Genomic DNA, 18,913 nt, shown 5'->3' on the forward strand with positions numbered 1-18,913 from the left:
AAAGAGTTACAAAGCCATTTCTAAGACTTTGGGACTCCAGTGAACCATGGTGAGAGCCATTATCTACAAATGGAAAAAAAAAGTGGAATAGTGGTGAAGCTTTCCAGGACTGGTTGGCCAACCAAAATTACTCCAAGAGCACATTAACGACTCATTCAAGATTTCACAAAAGAAGTAAAACTAACAAAGCATTTCATAAAAGAACATCATACCAGCATTCAAACATGGTCGTTTTAATGTGATGGTCTGGGGCTGCTTTTCTGGTTCAGGGCCTGGGCGACTTGCCATAATAGATGTAACCATGAATTCTGCTCTCTACCAGAAAATCCTGAAGGATAACATCCAGCCATTAATTTATACCCTGAAACTCAAAGTGGATTTGGGTTATGCATCAGGACAAAGCTCTGAAACACACCAGCAAGCCTATCTCTGACTCAAGAAAATGAAGGTTTTAGAGTGGCCTGGACAAAGTCCAGATTTAAATCACATCGAGATGCTTTGACCTGACCATAAACAGTTCATTCATGCTTGAAACCCCTCCACTGTGGCTGAATTAAAACAATTCTGAGACGATAAATGGTCCAAAATTCTTCTACAGTGATGTGAAAGATTCATTGCCAGTTATTGAAAATGACTGATTGCAGTTCTTGCTGCCAAGGGTGGCCCAACCCTTAGCTTTAGGGGGCAATTATTTTTTTCACATAGGGGCAGATAGGTTTGGATAGCTTATTTTGCCCTTAATAAACCAAACCATCATTTTAAAAATGCATTTTATATTTGCTCGGGATATTGTTAACTAATGTTAAAATTTGTTTGACGATTTTGAAACATGTAAGTAAACTGTAAAACCTAATATTGTGCTTAATTAAAAATATTAAGTAGGCTGAACTCAGTTTTTACCAGCTTGTTAGAACTCAGTTTAAGTTACCAATAGCTTTTGTTTAAAAAGCTGATTAATAACTCTAACTTTATTTGAGTTGGCTTAAATTAGGAAAATTTAAGCTGGAAATTTTGCTTTTCAGTGGTGCAATGTAACTAAGTTAATTTACTCTGTACTGTACTTAAGTAGGTTACAACTCACAGGCAGCCTACTTTACTTGAGCTTCTGGCCTTTTATGCCTCTCTCTATTGCTGCCTGTCTATGGATATTTTATATTTTACTTCATTATCTGACAGTTTATATTACTGTTGGAATTTTGTATGTAAAACATACAAATAAGTCACCCTGCTGTCACCCAACTAAAATCATTAATTATTAATTAGGTAATATATTTTTGATCGGTTTTTCTTGTTGACTTTTTTTTTTGTAGTTTGCTGTGTTTTTGTTTCTAGATAAAAACAAAGAAGTAGATTGAGAGAGTGCATCTCAGGTCTTACAAATGCCCTCATAATTTAAAATAAAACCATATGAAATGGTCATTTTATTTTTGTTTTAATGGTCATTTTATTTTGCATGATTGGTGGTGCCTGTTTTGTGGTGGTAATCCCAGAAGGGAGCCATCAAGCTGAAGGAGGAGTCCTATTGGGCTTGGTCAGCCATCAAGTGGTGGTCTCCAGCTGGCAATGGAGCAGTTCACAGCTGAGTGTGAAGCGGTGGGAATGAGAATGCCTGAACTGAAAAACAAACTATCCTTAGAAATATTACAATATACCAAGCTTCTGTGTTTAAATGCAAAACAAATATGTTATTTGAGCTAGAGACTGCACTTATGGCTGAACAATAAATACATTTTATATTTATGTTACTTGCAGTACAAAGTTATGGGAAGCCTAAGTTTAGTTTCAGAATAATTAAATCTGAGACCTTGTTTTATTGTAAGGTTATTCAAGTTTTAAATTGTGTAAAAATAAATATAAAAATTCAATTTGATAATATTTAAATAATTCAAGCTACAGTGGTGGCAGTATACTTGTTTGTTGTTCAGCAGAACGGTGTCCAGCATGTTGGCTGATATACTTTTTTTGCATTTAAAAATAAAAGTTGGGCTGATTTTAATTGCATTACAAGAAGTGTTTTTAATTATACTTACATACAACAACACTTAATATAAACACTGTATCAGAAATCTCTTAAGTTCCAGGATGATAAAACATAATTTGTTTAGTTTAGTTTAGTTGCACTCAATTTTTATGAAAGCAAAATGAAAAATAGTAAGTTCTCACAAATTGTGATTTAATTTAGTTGATTTTTGTCAGTGGATAAATATTTAGTATTGCTCACACAGAAAACTCAAGTTATTTTTAGTACTGTGTTCCAAGTTGGCCTAACTTAGTTATCTTAAGTTTGCTTTACTACTTTTTTTCTTTCTAAGTTCTGGAAACGAATTTGATTTTATGGTGTATTAAAAAATAAGCAGAAAAAAAATCAGGAAAGGAACTAATTATTTATTTATTTATTTATTTAACAGTGCATAATTTAAGTAAAATTCCAAAGACTCTATTTTGATGTTGTGTTTAACTGAAGCTTCTTGTCAGAGTGAGCAGACCCATAAGCACACTGATGATGTGAAAAATATTGAGAAATATTTGAGCAGGAAGTATTTCTCTTCTTAATGAATGAAAACATGAAAAGTGACACCATAAATTGGTAAATCTGTGGTAAATCTTAAGATTTAACATGCAGCAACAATTTCTGCCCCAAAATGCAATGACTCTCACCGTCCACAGAGAGGCATCCTTGAACTATCTGGTGTGACACCAGACCAGCTTTGCCTTCCCTGGGACCATGAAAAATACCCGCAAGCCTCTTGGATCAGAACAACAGCTGGCATGCATGTGTGTTACAAGTTCCCCTTTAATCCTTTATCTCTTTATCCCTTTATCTTTCCCTTCTCTCCAGGGAGGAGGGGATTGAAGAAAACATTGCAGCGTGACTCAAGCAAACTATATGACTGTAATGCAATGTTACTCTGCTTTGGAAACACTAATCTTATGAGGACAAGCAAAATGCCGGCGATTATAACAAGTATAAATTATTCTGACAGGTGTCGTTCCACTATTATGTCACACTGAAACTTTATTTAGTATTTCCTCTGTGCCCGCTCCCCCAAGCCGTGTCAGGAGAGGATTGCTACTTTGTTTTAAAAGAAAGACCTGGACTCAGCCTGAGGAGGGGCTTTTGAAGAGGAGGAATCAAACAAACTAACACCGAAGCTCTCACGAGATGCTCTTTTGAAAGTCTGTGCTGTCACTTTCTGGATGTAAATAATATTCATCACTGTGGTTTCTTGCCTGGCAAATGAACTCTCAGATCTGTTTCTGTTCATTTTATGTCTAGTTATTTATTTATTACTAAAAAAACACATTTTTTCTGAGTAGGTATTTGTTTGTAGGCTCAACCCTGCAACATTGTGTACGTATCAGGTCCTTTTGTCACAATCACTTGAATTAATAATTTATCATCATGCTGAAATTGCCTTTTGCATTAGTCTGTATAAGTTTGATTTGTTGGCCTCTTTTGAGCTCCCGGCTATTCAGTAAATGCAGTTGCTTCCATTTATTTATTCATTCCTGTTTTGCTGATGAGTGAGGAGATGGCAAACCAGTTTCTTTGAAAACTGAACCTATAATACATTGCTTGGAATGCCTTTTTCTTCTATGTTTGGACTGTATCAGAGTCGCTTTGCATGGTTTTGCATGGTTCTACTCAAACTTGGTGAAACACCTCATTTTCATCCGCTGCCTGAAACAAGCAGCTTTAGCTTGTCGTTAAACTAACCTTATTTTGTCTGGCTGCCACAACAGTCCCATGCCCATATTAAGACATCCATGTGACATCACAGAGATTCAGCAATAGAAAAAAAAATGTCATAACCCAAGCCTTTAGTGCAACCTTTGGCTCATGTAGATCACTTTAACACACACTGACCTGTTTATTTAAACATTTAGCCATGTTTAATATGAACTTTTATCAGTGAAACAGAAAATAAGGACAAAATGTCCTACCCATAGATGAAAAAATTAAATAATAAGGAAACACAAACATACCAAGTTGTAACAGGATTCTTTTATTTCAAAATGCATAAGAAAGTCAGGCTGTTTTGTGAGGTGACTGTGCACTATTTCTGTTTCTGAAGCCTGACATAAATGATTTGGTTAGGATGATGTGATTACCATCATTATCATACTTATCAAACCCCAGTGGATAAGGGCAGCGACATCCTGAAAGAGACTGCTTTCATTAGCATGGAAATGTGTCATCACAGGATGAAGGTGACGCTGGACTATTTGTACTAATTTGCACTGACCCATTCCTCTGGGAGACAAGAAGACTAACCCGTGCCAGAAAAGATCCCAACCAGAGCATAACTCCAGCACTGCAGGGGTCAAGGGTTCAGGATTTTTCTTTAATGTGCCCCCCCTCTGTATAATAAGCACAGACCATTCCCTCAAAGAACATGGAACCTGGACAAATGGGGTCCACATTGTGTATATATATCTATCTACTGTATATTATGTAATGTGCCAGTAAAGCAAAGGTGAAAGTTTGTGTGAAACATCATCAGCAACCAAGTGGGCAATCTGTTTGCATTTTGTACATGCATACCTTACACACAGTATTTGTGAATGAAACTGAATGCCTCTTGGCATCAAAATGAGAGCGGTAAGAGTTTTGTTGGTGGAGTGGGGAAGTTAGTTGTCACAGCAGAGGCCAAAGAGCCTTGTGGTACAGGCATAAACATGCAGCCCGTCGGTGATGACCAGCTGAACACAAGCAGTGGTGTTGGTAACCTGAGAAGGGACTGGCCCGTTGTGATAGCAGCCAGTGTTTGTGTTACATAATGCACAGCCAACAATCCAGTGGCAAGAATATGTCTATAGTATGTAGTACCAGGGGAAATCTATCTGAGCAGACAGAAAGAGGAGGAGGGTGTTGAAGCTATGGGAGCTGGAGGAAAGGCCTGACCTACGTCTGGTGTTAAGTAGGAAATAAAGCTGGCATTTAGATCAAGTGCAGAATTAAGTTTTATGTTTTTCTTTTAAAGCAAGGTCTCAGATCTTCTTAATATGAGTCTGATGATTAATATGTGCTTGAAAAGAGAGTAAGTCAGATAGCGTTATGTAACAAGAAGAGGAACTATGATCACCAGCGAAAACCTTCATTTATGGATGCGATGATTATATTTTAGTCAATTTTAATTTTGATCGATTTTAAATGCCTCCGTCAGAAAGTGGCAGATATCAAGGATAAGGAAGAGAGAACATCAATATTTAACATTAAAATGCTCTGTAACTATATGCTGTAATCCCAGTAAGATTCAGGGATCATGGATACAGCTTGTTGGCCTATTCCAATCATTCCAGCATACCTGTTGATTAAAAGAGGAATCCTATACTGTGTGTGGAATTCACTGACTCAGACGGGCTGAGAGGGTGAGAAAGAGACATGGAAGGAAAACGAGGGAGTACAAGGTGAATGACAGCTGAGGAGAGGGGAGGCAGGAGAGCGATGGGTTAATGTGGTCAGGCTGACTGACAGATTGGAAGAGGTGGGATATTAGCAGTGCTGTGCAGTAGAGAGGGGCACACGGGGAGTAGGAGGTTTGAAATGCCTTGTAGCTGGTTCGTGCGTATTTGCCAGCATAACAGGCCAGAGGCGGAGAGAGCGGGAGTCTTGGCACAAGAGTAGGAAAAGAGAGGGAGGGAGTTAAGCATGTGTCTCATGGGGAGAAACACACAGCCAATATCCTGGTCTCCAGTAAACATCTATAAGCCTCCTTTATAAAGTCAGCTGTGCTACTGCATGGAACAAGGAAGCAAAGACAAAAATATCCACTTTGATTATCAGTCTAGCTGCGAACATTCAGTAGATCTCCAGCCCTGAACAACAGCTCCCTAACAGGAGCCTGTCAAGTTTTTAAAGAGTCTTTGATTAGATGCTGAAAAGAGCAGAGAAAACTGAGTAGAGATCATCCAACTGAGCAGAAAATGACAGTAAGTATTGCACATTATTCCTGTCCATCCAAACCTTTACATCTAGTTTTCAGAGACATATTTGTGACTTTAATCAAACTCATAATGTCAACATGTGAGTGCAGGAAAAACTACTGTCAAGAAAACAGTAATATCGTGCATGTGCAGACAGTTTGCAGGTTTTCTGTAATGCCTTAATGATTTGCCTCTAGCTGATGGGATGGCATGCAGACGTTGCATGAATACACTGATGACTTTTTACTACAGCATTTCTCTTTGGCTTCAGACTGTATCATTAACTGGTGTTTCAACTCCCGATGCTTGACACTTCTAATGGACTTCAAATTAGTTAGTGATGAGCTACATTAAAACATTATGACACTTACTGCTTTGTGCCAAAAGCCATTAACTATTAGAGTTTTTAATTAATAATCACCTTAGTGTCTTAGGACATGGCAAGTATCAGCATACAACCAGTGTCTTAGATGCTTCTGTGTGATTAATGTGTAGGAGTCACTAAATCACTCAGCTAAACTGTGACCTAGATAAAATAAATGATAGTCATTTTCACTTAAGCATGCGTGGAATGAGGAGCACCAAAAGAATCTGACAATGCGATAACTTTAACTCGTGTTAACAGCTCCGGGAATGAAATCCCACTGAGGCTTAAACTAGTGGAAATGTGCTTAAAAACATTTCAAAATTTTGCTTTCATGCATGTGGAAGCTGTCTAAAATGTCATGTTTGATCCTCCTTGTGATATAAAATGTTTTAGTTGCTGCAGAGCAGAGTCTGCTGTTGCACCTGCAGCATTAATCTGTGCAGTATCAGTCCTCAAACGGGCCATCATTAGTCTGTTTAAAGTCTGTTTACAGCTCATCTGCACAATGTAGTGCTCGCAGGCTGGTCAAAACCTTCTGTTTTTTTCAGTATTGGCTGCACATCAAGTCTATCAGTTTCCTTAAAAATGACTCAAAGCTGAAATTAATCAGTTTTCCAACCATTTGGAATGGTTGTAAGTTTGTAAGTGATTGGAAATGTTTTTTTTCTGTAACAGTAATCAGGCTTATTATATTAATTCAAACCAGAAATATTGATTGGTACCAGCACAGCAAATACTACTAGGTGTTTGCAGGGACATCACAGTTACGCAACATGTGGAAGGTCAAGAATAAAAATATGTTATCCTTCTGGAGTCTCTTTATCTTTTGTGTTAAGCTCTTGTCTTAGTTGTTCACACCCGTCCTGGTGTTATGGGCTATGTGATGGGGGATCTACTTCAAAGTAAATCATCATGGGTGAGACTTCATGAAGCAACGAATAACAATAGGGATGAACACTAAATCACGCTGCCAAATGTTCTGATCATCCTGATAAGACATCCTGATGTCTCGAGTGTCTATATACCCCAACATGTTCCAGTATTTTCTGCCAAATGTTTGCTGGGATGGCACAAACATCTTAAACTTAAATACTAAGCCAATAAACTTGCATAGAATGAAAAAAAATGAGTTTTACTATTGCAGCTAATGTTAAGTGTGAGGTTTGAAGTCCTGAGGTCTTGTCATGCCCGAGGTTCAGGTAACACATCTGAACGTGCACCCTCAGATTCAGACTTCATTCTCTGAAGTTATCTATCAATAACATCAACACATGCTGCTCAAGCTGCGGCTCTTATTTCATCAATTTGGATTTATGTGTGTGTGCTTTCATATGTTCCCAGGCAGCAGCAGCTCAGGAACTCGACGAGCTATGTTTCCTGTCGGCGCAATCCATGCCCAATCTGAAAGTTTCTGAACACTTTCGGATGGTGAAGCTCCTGGGAGAAGGATCCTATGGGAAAGTCATGCTGGCAGTGCACAGAAAGAGAGGTTAGTGCAAGACTCAGTTCAGTGGGAGCTTCTTTAACTAAACATTTTTCCACGTTTAAACTCGCTGCCTATCTGAAGTATTTGCAAAAGTGTCCCTGAGCACCTCAGACTCAGTTTTCCCTCTAGTAAAGAAACTACATGTTTTTTGTGGGGTAAGCTCTGCAGTAACGTGAGAACTGATGCTTCTTTTGACAGTATTCTGTTGCTCTAATGAAGAGCTTTCTTACATTCTCTCGGATAAAGTTGCTGCAACTGGGGTGTAGACGTGAAATATGGTCTCCCCAAAGGGGAAGTTATATTTGTTCACAGTGTCGGTGATGGACAACACTCACATGCCACAGGTGGCGAGATTGTTTATAAGGGAATTTTAAAGCTAATTAGATCTCATCTTGGTTTACTCTCATCAGGAACTCCTATGGCTCTGAAGTTCTTCCCTCGTCAGTCTACCTCGCTCACCTCTTTCCTGCGTGAATACAATCTCTCCCTATCTTACTGCACCCATCCGTCTCTGACACGAGCCCTGGGCATCTTCTTCTCCACGCCATCCTACTATGTGTTTGCCCAGCAAGCCGGTCTATACGGTGACCTCTACAGTGTTATAGTGTCCGAGGTCAGTTTGGCTGACGTGTGGCATGAAAGAAATTATATGTACGCCTTACTAACACAACAGAAAACATATACAGCAGCAAAACTTAATACAAGTGTTATACAAGCTGATATGTTTTTGCTTCATAAACCCCAGAATCCCAATATTCCAGTCATTTTATCCAAAGAACAAAAAAAAACACTGCTTGCTAAAAAATCATCCAGATAATAAAACTTTATACTGGCGTTCCCATGAGAGATAAATCTGAATCATCAGCAGTCTGCAAAGCTTATCGTGCCTGGATGCATGCTCAACTTACAGAGACTTTTACTTATTAACCATAACCTGGCAGTACTGGCAGCTATATTTGCAAGGATTTACCTTTACAGTGCAGCTATTGCAGCCTACGCAGTTTATTACTTTGAACAGAATTACAGTATTGTTATTTACGTGTTCCTGCTGTAGTCTCCATATATTATTGTATAATATAACTGCATGTCCTCACTCACATCACCTACCCTGAATTCAGTTTCTTCTCCTTCTTAGACTGTGACATATCAGCTAAAAAACACTGCAGTATTCAATACTTTAACAAAAACCCTGAAGGTGAACAGTGACCAGGTGTGATGAATCACTGCAGGAGTCTATAGCTAAACCTTAACATTCATCTCAGCCACTCAAACTGCATCACATCACAAGATGTGCAGCAGCATGCACAGTGTTTAACTGTATTCATGAAGATTGGCATATTATTCCACAAATTTTCCTTTACTCTTTTGGGAGTTTGTACTTGTTGAGCGCTCATTTCTAAAAGTTTAAACATAAGACATGCTTGATAACAGCTTCCAGCTCACCTACATCCCTGCTTGTGTCTCTGCCAATAACACAATGAAGCACTGATAAGAATAAGGACAGACCGCTCTCACTCAATGAAGAGAGAGTACATGAAGTTAAACAGGGATTTCCAAATGCGTCACCAACCAGTTAAGTGACGCAGATTTTGTTGTCTTAGTGCCAGTAACACAGTCCTCCTATCAGACTCCACTTGGCTTAATTGTCTTATAAATTATTATATAAAAAATAATAATAACTGTCTGATATTGGGCCACCACTCAATCATACTGTCTGTCTGTTTCAGGCTGGGGTGAATGAGGACTGCATGCAGAGGGTGATGTCCCAACTGAGCGGTGCAGTTACACACCTCCACTCTCTGGGCTTTGTCCACCGTGACATCAAACCTGAGAACATCTTCCTCTGTGACAGCTCCTGTCGCTGGGTCAAACTCGGGGACTTCGGCCTCGCCCGAGCCATCGGCACCACCGTTCGAGCTGTCTGGTACGAGTCGCCCTTCTGCACGCCTGAGGTGGAACCTGCCAAGGAGGCCGAGAAGGAGATGGAGAGAAGGCGGACTGAAGGAACCGAAGAAGAGGTAGAAGACATCTGGATATCAGTAGAGCCCTGCATTGACAGCTGGGCTCTCGGTGTGCTCGTCTACTGCCTGCTAACTGGCTGCTTCCCCTGGGAGGAGAGCACTCACGATGACCGTGGCTACCGAAAATATACGGAGTGGTTTGACCATGAGGCCAAACGTGGCGAGAAAATGCGAGATGGCGAGTGGAGGGGTGAGGAGGACGCTGATGATTACATTATTATGGAGAGAAAACAAAGAGACAATCCTCCTCCTTCACAGTTTGAGGGCCTCAGCCCATTAGTGATGACTCTGTTGAAGGAGCTACTCCACCCTGAGCCCAAGCACAGAGGGACTCCAGAGGAGATCCTGAGCTATCTGGGAGGGCCATGGCTGATGGAGACGGAGAGAGAGGAGAAGAGGAAAGCAGAGGAGGCGGAGAAGGAAGCCAGAAAAATGAGGGAGAGAGGGGGCGTAGAAGAAGAGCTGCTCAGGGAAGGAAGGGGGGAGAGATAAACTTTGTCTTTATGAAACCGTTTCAGCGTTTTCATATTTTTATAAGTACCCTTAATACTCAAAGTGCAACTTCATTGTACATATTTCTGTTTGTGAACGTTTGTAAATATGTGTGTTTGCGTGAAAATAATACAAGAAAAGTGTGATGTCTGAACAAAATGCTGTATTATAATGCTATTAAAGACTTGTGTTGGAATGTTGGTTTACGCAAAATAAATCAGTGGTGTTGCATGTGTTATATAAGTAGCAAAGCAGAGCAGTCAGGCTGATAATAAAGAGGATTTGGAGATGATGATGGTTCAGATACTGCAAAAAGCTAAATTTGAAGACACTACAAAGCACCCTAGACTTTATTCTGTTTAGACAGCATTGCATACAGCACGTAGACAAGCACACCTATGGAAATTATGACATCTTGGATGTGGTGTTGAAGCAACAGGTGCACATCTAAAATTGGACTAACAATACAGTCTGACAGTGATACCAGCATGATCTTCTTTCGTGCTGGAGTGATGAAAATCACAGGCATGGCACCTATACTAGGAGAGAAAAGGATTTTAGGACTAAAATAACCCCGTCGTGCTGTTCTCAGTGATGCCCACTGTAGGTGATGTACTGACAATGAAACACACCTCATGGGAAATCTGCAAGTGGCTAGTTGGCCTCAGTATGGATTCAGGAGACTGTCCTGTATCTGTCAGAGAGAATAATTACTTGTTGAAAGATCACCTGCAAGCCTGCATACAGAACCCTCCAAAATGGATTTCACGGGATTGCTGATGGCGCCTTTGTTCACATTTGCCGTCACTCAGTCATGCTGTGATGTTAACTGTCCAGTAGTATGCAAGAAAAACACGACACAGTCCTCATCCTGCTAGATATTAGATGGTGCAAGGACTATTTAATGTGCAGCAAATGCAGCAGAGAAATTTAAATTTACTTTTTAAACTTTTCACAATATGACAGTTTCAATTTGGACTGGATCCCTGCTGGTAGCGAGCTGCTAATGCGCTGTGCGTGAGTGTGTGCATGCTGGTGGGGCCTGCGCTAACCCCTGCTAAGGACCACTCCAGATGGATTTATAAATAAACTTCTGGGCCATCTATTTACAAACCATGCAAATCATCACCTCCCTCTGACTATCTGCACTTCACAGCCTTCCAAACGCAAAAGTCAGGCTGCCTTGGCGCCCACAGGCCTGTAGCAGCACAATCTGATGGAACACTTTGACCCATCTTGCCCATTTACCCTCATCTCGTTTTATCTCTGGCCCTTGTGCAGATTACTTTTCCCTTTCTTCTGCCGTGCCACTTGGACCTGGTCTTTCCCTTTCATCTTTGCTATTACAGTCAGATCTGTTTTCTTCACACACGACGGCTGTCATTCCCTCACTCTCCGTACTTCTTTTTTTAATCTCGGATCACAGCCGCGTATCAGCTGTGTCACACAATACCGAATGTTTACTTGAAAACATTTGTTATCTCCTTTAGCAATGGTGGTTTGGGATGTACTGGTTTCTGGGAACCAAAGCTCATGTAACACTCAGATTGGGCGTCAAAGGAGGACCACAGCCTGACAAATGGAAACACATGGTGCGGACTGCTGAGACAATCGAGTGCCAACACAAAGATGCTGATCGAGGTGCAAATCTGTTGGAGGTCTAGAAGGACAGATAGCAGGGATGATGAAAACAGGAGAAACAAGGACAGCTACACATGTGGACTACTGCTAAACTGCTGAACCAAGCTGGAGATGCTGCTCCGTTTATTTTAACTCACGTATGTACTTCCAAGTCATGTGTCATGACAGACCTTTGAACATTTGTCAAGTTGAAAGACACACTCCCTCGTCCAGAAACCAAAGAAGCTAGTATTTAGATGTCAGCGCGATTGAGATTGCGTGTTACCAATATTGCATGAAGCACACTTTAGCTGGAAAGTTTAAACTCTGTGAAGGTCTACATCATCACATTCGCTGCCTTCAAACCACCTTCTTATTTTTCATCTTTTACATTATACAGCGTTTGCCTTCTTTCTGACTCTGAGAGGACATGCTTTAGTGTTTTTAAAAGTGCATTTTTACAAAGGTGAGACAGAGGGTACAGAGAAAACCAGCCTGAAAACTACACACTATGTAGCAGATATTTAGACAGATATTTGATAAAGGTTTTCACCTGTCACCAGAATGAGGTCTGCAAAAATGGACGCCGATATAAGAGCCAGATTAATTGACCAAATAAAATGTTCATATAGCCAAATGAACAAAATGTACCCCAACTTGGAAGCCAAACCCTCTGCCCATCATGGCCTAATATTTCCACTGCAACTTTTTCCCCCACCTGGCAGCATCTTACAGCTCAGCAGGTTTAATTACTTAAACAGAACTGGCAAAGGTGATTCTGGCTGACTGGGAGAACCTGAGATTATCAGTTTTGAACAGCGAGAAGCATCAGTGAGCCACACTGGATCTAGTTTAGAAAACGAAGTGCTTAAGTGTGTTGCGCTGCTGGTTTTCGTGCACAGGAAGCACAGCAGTACTAGAAAAAAAACAAAAATCTATCAGCTGGTTGAAATCCAGAGACTGTAAGCGAGACGAAGAGTGAAGGCGAAGCATGTTGGGGTGAAAGAGAAGAGCGAGAGGGTATGCATTGCATTGCCGGCATGCCTCATGCAATGCCATACAACTAATAAACAACTAGAGTTTTTATCATGTGTTTACAGTCAGGCATGTTTTGCCTTAACCATTGCTGGTCCTTCTTGCTCAGCACCTGACCCCTTTAATCCTCTTTTCTGTCTTCATTTTAGCTTTACTTTGTAGCTCTTGCTACAGAAGTGTGGACCGAGGGGCGGCTGGATACGTTTGCTGGACTGATCGTGCTTGTTGGCTCCTCTCCTCGTATCTTTTGCTTACACTCTCTCTATCTGTCAAGCTGTCATGAGCCTCACCCTGTCGACCTTGTTAGGGCCATCCCGCAGGCTCACCCTGGAGTCTGTGTAGCCCCAATATGTCAAGGGAGATGATGAGTGTGTCCCTATTGAGCTGACTTGGCCCACCACAGGGTGAGAGCCAGTGAGACTTTGTAGCTTCAGGAGTATGCGTAGCAATATTTATATTGGTCAACTTCGTAGAAGCCAAAGAAGAGTCAAGTTTCACCAAAGCTGCTATAAAGGTCACAATGAAAGAAAGCTTTCAACACAATGAGACAAAAGGCCAGGAACAGTGGCCTTCATCTTACACGGATAACACAACTCTGAATGATAGCTTAGGTATGTAATGAACTGTAGTCCACAGATGACAAGTTTATATACAGTAATAAAAAAAATGCCCACTCCCTGTCTAACTTGTGGTCTTCCAAACAATTGTGATGCATCTCTTTGTTTCAAAAGAGAACAAACAGCGAGCTGTGTGAGCTGATGACAGAGTTTAAGTACTTTGGGCTTATCGGGGATGAGAAACCATCTTTGGAGCTACATGTTGTTATTTTCTTGAGAGCATTCATGATTAATTCTTACCTGTGTAATCTGTAAATACAGACAAGGTCGATTGCCTTTAACTTCAGGCAATAAATTAAATAAAGGTCATAACATGATCCATTTCTCATATAACTTTAAGTTAATTGTTTTCTACATCTTGCTAGTATTGGGTTGGAACTCCTTTTGCAAGCAGAACTGCCTCAATGAAGACAGTTTGAAATGATCTGAGCTTTGTGACATTCTGTGATGTGGTCATAAAGGCATGGAGATGATCAACAACAACACTCAGTTAGGCTGTGTTTGCGCTTGGTACTAAGGAACCCACAGTGTACCAAGAGAATATTTCCAACACTATTAATATCATTGATATAAGACAGGATGGATCCATGCCTTCATGTTGTTTATCCCAAATCTGACCCTACCATCTGAATTTCTCTCTTTTTAAGACCATTCTCTGTAAACCTTAGAGAAGTCTCTGTAGGAAAATCCCAGCAGATCAGCAATTTTTTGCTAGGACCAGCCTGTCTGACACCAACAACCATGCCGCAGTCAAAATTGCTTAAATCGTCATCTTAATCATGTCTAAATCCAGTGAATCGCTGTCATGTGATTGTCTAATTCGATATTTGTGTTACAAGCAGTAGAACAGGTGAACCTAACAAAGTGAGTGTACACACAACGTGTATCGCAGCTACTTCATCAAAAGCTAATTTTGGTATTTTATAAAGCAATTAATAAATAATTCGAATGATACTAGTAATAAAACACTAAGTCAACTCTCCCTTTAAATACATTAAACACAGCAAAAGTGTGTTTGAGTGTGTGTGTGTGGCGGGGGGGGGGGGGGGTTCATGATCATTATTATGCAAGCTGTCACGATGATTGATCATTCACCATTGATCAATAGCCATGAGATCATCCTTACCTGGATGATTGAGCATGCGTCAAGACTGTCTGTTAATGGGAGGCACCACTTTCTTGTGTGCATTGCTCCATCTGCTGGCTGTACCAAGTATTGCAAAAGTCAAATTTGGAGCTCACTCTTGACTGTTAATTTGTGAAATAACTACAAACATATGCCAGGAAATAAATGGCTCATGTTTACAGCCTTCTCATTTGTCGCAGGAATACAAGAGGAAATATTAAATTAAAGCTTTTTCTATCTCTTTTATCTTTGTGTATGCTTTTTCAAGCAAATACAAAGAAAATGACTTATTGAGCCGTCTGTAACTCCTGTGCTCAAACTACCTTTATTCAGAGAAGAATAATTGCTAATGTATGGTGATGAAACAGTGAAACACAGGGAAGTAAAAATATATAAAGATGCACTACTGTGCAAAGGTTCAGGTAGCTTTAGTTCTTATCCATCACATGGAGGCCCCCTGAACTTACTCTGCATCCTAACAGTCATAAAGACCCACCTGTAGTTTTGAGAATAATGCAGTCCAGCAGACTGTTTACCTTTACAAAGCACAGGGAATATAGCGTGTTATCACAGCAATATAATTGGATACTAACCATCAGATATGACGACAAAGGCAGAAGATTTTATCAAATTGAAACATGAAAATAGCGAAAAGCATGAAAAGTGCCAGGGGAAGGAGGACAGGGGGAAGAGGAGGGGGAGGAGGAAGAAGAGGAGGAGAAGGAGGGTGCAGGAGAGGGAAGGAGGGGAAAAGAAGAGAAGACAAAAGATTCATAAAACTAAAGCAGTTGTGGACGACAGCAAAAGTTGTGAGTACAAGTTATGTTTCTTTTTCCACCTGATTTTTACACATTCTGTAGGAATTACACTGAAGAACATCTGCAGACTCAGGATAACTCACAGGCAAAGACATTAACTGGGTGATACATCCTTCTGATTAGATGTAAACACAAGTTCGGAGGAGAATGCCTGACTAGTTAACTAACTAAGGCTTTGTAGACGAGTGAAGGGTTGATTGCATGCGAAGTTCAGCAGACATAAAGAGTGAAAAAACTCTCACAAACAAGCCAACAGAGACATACAAGCAGCTAAAGCAGAAAAATGCAGTGTTTTCAACTGAGTGATTGCAAATGTGTGACTCTGGGATGTATCGCTGCTGAAAGGACAAGATGTGAAAAAAAAAAAAAACCCCACCATCGAGTTCAGATTGGCTGGCGATGATTGTACAGTTGGAAAGCAGCGATATGTTCTCTGAAAATAAAGCTGGGAAAGAATGTGAGAGCGTAACAGAGGAGGGGTGGAGGGGTCCTCAAATAGGGCACAAAAAAAACCACATTCTTTTGCGAGAACTCACATCTTGGACTCCAAAGTTACTGTGACACATCAGGAGAGGAATGGTGCAGGGTGGGAGATGAGAGAGGGAAGGGGGGGGGGGGGGGAGGAGGAGGAGGAAGGAAATCAGGCATCACTTATCTGTTTACAAGGAGTCCAATAAATACTAGAATAAATAAATGTAGGAAAAATGACATCAGGGGCTCTTGTGCGGCGCTGTGCTACACAGCTGTGTTTTCAGCTGAAGCAAAACTCTAAGGAAAACATTACCCTGAGCTGAAATGTTGGGAGCATTTATGCAACGGGATTAAAGGAAACATAAACAGTTAAGGAATTTAAAAAAAAATCCTAGTGAGGATATTGAGCAGTTCCACTCTGTGAAATCATCCCGACTCTTTTCCTCTTCGGTTTCCTGCAGCTCATAAAGTTCACCCCTTACAAGCTGAAGGAATGGGCAGCCTCCCAGTGGTCCTGCTCCTCTGCAGTTTCCAGGGTAACGTTACCAAACAGGACACACAAATCATCTTGTTTAATTATGGTTGAGTCGCTGTGTGTTTGCTTTTATGCTGCAAACCTCTCCCCTCATGCGGTTTCTGTTCCACAGCACTCACGGTTATAGCCCAAACTCAGCCAACTGGTAAAGCCCTTTTACTTTTGATAATGATGACAGACGTCTGCTACTCTGTGAGTTTTTCTCATTTATTCTTTTTCTTTTCTTTCCTCACTTCTAGAAGCACCTGGGAACGCCATACCACCCGGTGGGTATCTCCACTTTTAGGACTTTTGTGATTTACACAATATCAACATGACATGTGTCTCCGCTGTTATCTTTCTGCAGAATGTAGGGAGGAGACGTATCCTTGCACCAGGATGTACTCAGTTCACAAGCCCATCAAGAGATGTATTGGTAGTCTTTGTCTCTACAGGTGATCTGCAATCCTCTACAACAACACACTTTTAATTTGTCTTTTTTCCAGAAAAAGGACTTACTTATTTTTAAAAACTGAGCAGTAAAGGTCTTACTTTTTCTTCAGTGTTTTAACGACAAGTGGTGAAAGAAAACAAGGAAATGGTCTTGAGCAACAGTTCTCCAGGCTTTTCTTTGGACATTTTGGCTGTTTTTTCACACATTTTCAGTCCAGTCCTTGCACCTGATCATTTTCAGAGGAATTTTATTTTTGGTTGTTAAGCCACTTAACGCCAACCCATGAGTCATTCAATCATAAAAAGGCACCTGACTCAAGGGATGAACCACTATTGTGTCTACACATAACAGACAGCTCAGCAAAGAAGCAGCTTTAAATTGCATCTTTAGTCACTTTGTTACCAGCAGCCTGTCACGAAAACACATAATTTGTTGCCATTTCTGTAATTGAATCTATGCCAAAGATAACATCGTTTGACGGGCATAAAATAGTATTTTTGCACCGACAGGGTGATTCCCAAAGAGGTATTCCCTGAAGATGACAGCTTCATCTTTGCATCAGTACAAGTAGTAAAGCGAAGAGCTTTGAATGTCCTTCAGGAAGCCTGGAAAACTACTAATGAAGACTACATAAATGATATGTTAACGGACACAGCTAAAAGTATAAAGTACTACAAATAGCATCCTTAATTATTAGTACAATATTTGTGTGACAGTATTGAGCTCACAAGACTTTCATTACTGAACACAGTTACCCTGTCAGCCTGTATCAGTATATCCATCCTCATAATGTTCATGTTTTATCCCGGTGCTCTCGCAGCCTCCCTCGTGTTTATGTGATCAACAAAGAGATCTGTGTGAGGACAGTGTGCCGTGAGGATGAGTATCTGAAAGGTGAATTAGTCTTAATGTATACACAGGTGACAAATTAAAGGAAAAGACAACACTGGAGCAGCTTCACTGCTCCTTGGCAGTGATTCTCTAAAACAAATAACCAAAGAAATATAATTTGTTCCCTCAGTTGATGATGCCAAAGAGTGCAGTTTAACAAGTTGGTACATTCGTCAGCTTGATTTTGAGGGTAAAAACCAAATAAATTGCCAATAACATAATAATATATTTGCTGATGCTGTAACGCTCACCTTTATTTTATTAAAATTAAACTTGGATCTTTTGTTTAATAGATGAAGAATGATAAAAATTACAGCAGGTAGGGCATGAACCACACCACAGCAGGTCAGAGCCACAGGATCCTTCCACTGCAGGACTCAGGTTTCTCCTTTCATTTGTCACCTGTCCGTATAAAGGCACAGTGATCTTACAGTCCATGAAAATATGCATACAAATAAATAACCCTTTTTTTCCCTTTCTTTACATTACAGCTGAATTATGCAGAGAGTTGTCTGGGTGGCCCAGACGTATCCAGAGGTCATCCAATAGCAAACGTTGTCGCAATCGTCGTGGCAACCCCCAAACCTGGGCAAACAAAGCCTGATCTTGCCTAGAATGGGCCCGTGACCACCGGGTGACGATGGTGCGACCCATGGGCGTCGTCATCGAAAACAGCCAATAAAAACACCATAAATCCGCTGCGCCACACCTGAGGGTCTCTTTCCTTCTCTTTCACGCGAGCACACGCACACACACACGTGTGCTGAGTCATATCTACATATGTTTATGTACTCGTCCTTTTACTGTGTGAGTATTGAGGGTGCGCTCATTTCGTCCGTGTGTATTGGACACAGGTCATGTCTTCCATGGTTTACGATCCATTTGAGGTACTGCGGTAATGGGCCTATAGGAGCACTGAGTCACTTAATCGTATAAGAAACAAAGTAAAACAAAGACCCACTCTGTTGTGGATTGTAAGGTACACACTGACAGTTCAGTATTATGTGCACTATTGTAACCAATAAAATATAATGGAAGTTGTTCATGAGATTATTTTTTTTTTTTTACTACTT

The 18,913-nt window shown here is 40.5% G+C and overlaps 2 protein-coding genes across 2 annotated transcripts; both read left to right on the forward strand.

Moving 5' to 3' along the window:
* The first annotated feature begins 5,788 nt into the window (after positions 1-5,788).
* Positions 5,789-10,325, forward strand: sbk3 (SH3 domain binding kinase family, member 3). The gene is made up of 4 exons (XM_063487834.1): positions 5,789-5,934; positions 7,637-7,784; positions 8,192-8,394; positions 9,509-10,325. The coding sequence occupies exons 1-4, from the start codon at positions 5,929-5,931 to the stop codon at positions 10,292-10,294; spliced, it is 1,143 nt and encodes a 380-aa protein (XP_063343904.1). The 5' UTR covers positions 5,789-5,928; the 3' UTR covers positions 10,295-10,325.
* Positions 10,326-15,293: 4,968 nt separating this feature from the next.
* mfap5 (microfibril associated protein 5) lies at positions 15,294-18,881 on the forward strand. The gene is made up of 7 exons (XM_063486444.2): positions 15,294-15,501; positions 16,443-16,517; positions 16,629-16,661; positions 16,756-16,782; positions 16,863-16,950; positions 17,770-17,843; positions 18,332-18,881. The coding sequence occupies exons 1-7, from the start codon at positions 15,294-15,296 to the stop codon at positions 18,442-18,444; spliced, it is 618 nt and encodes a 205-aa protein (XP_063342514.2). The 3' UTR covers positions 18,445-18,881.
* The last annotated feature ends 32 nt before the right edge of the window (positions 18,882-18,913 follow it).

This window comes from Pelmatolapia mariae, linkage group LG10_11, assembly GCF_036321145.2.
Source record: "Pelmatolapia mariae isolate MD_Pm_ZW linkage group LG10_11, Pm_UMD_F_2, whole genome shotgun sequence".
NCBI classification, from domain to species: domain Eukaryota; kingdom Metazoa; phylum Chordata; class Actinopteri; order Cichliformes; family Cichlidae; genus Pelmatolapia; species Pelmatolapia mariae.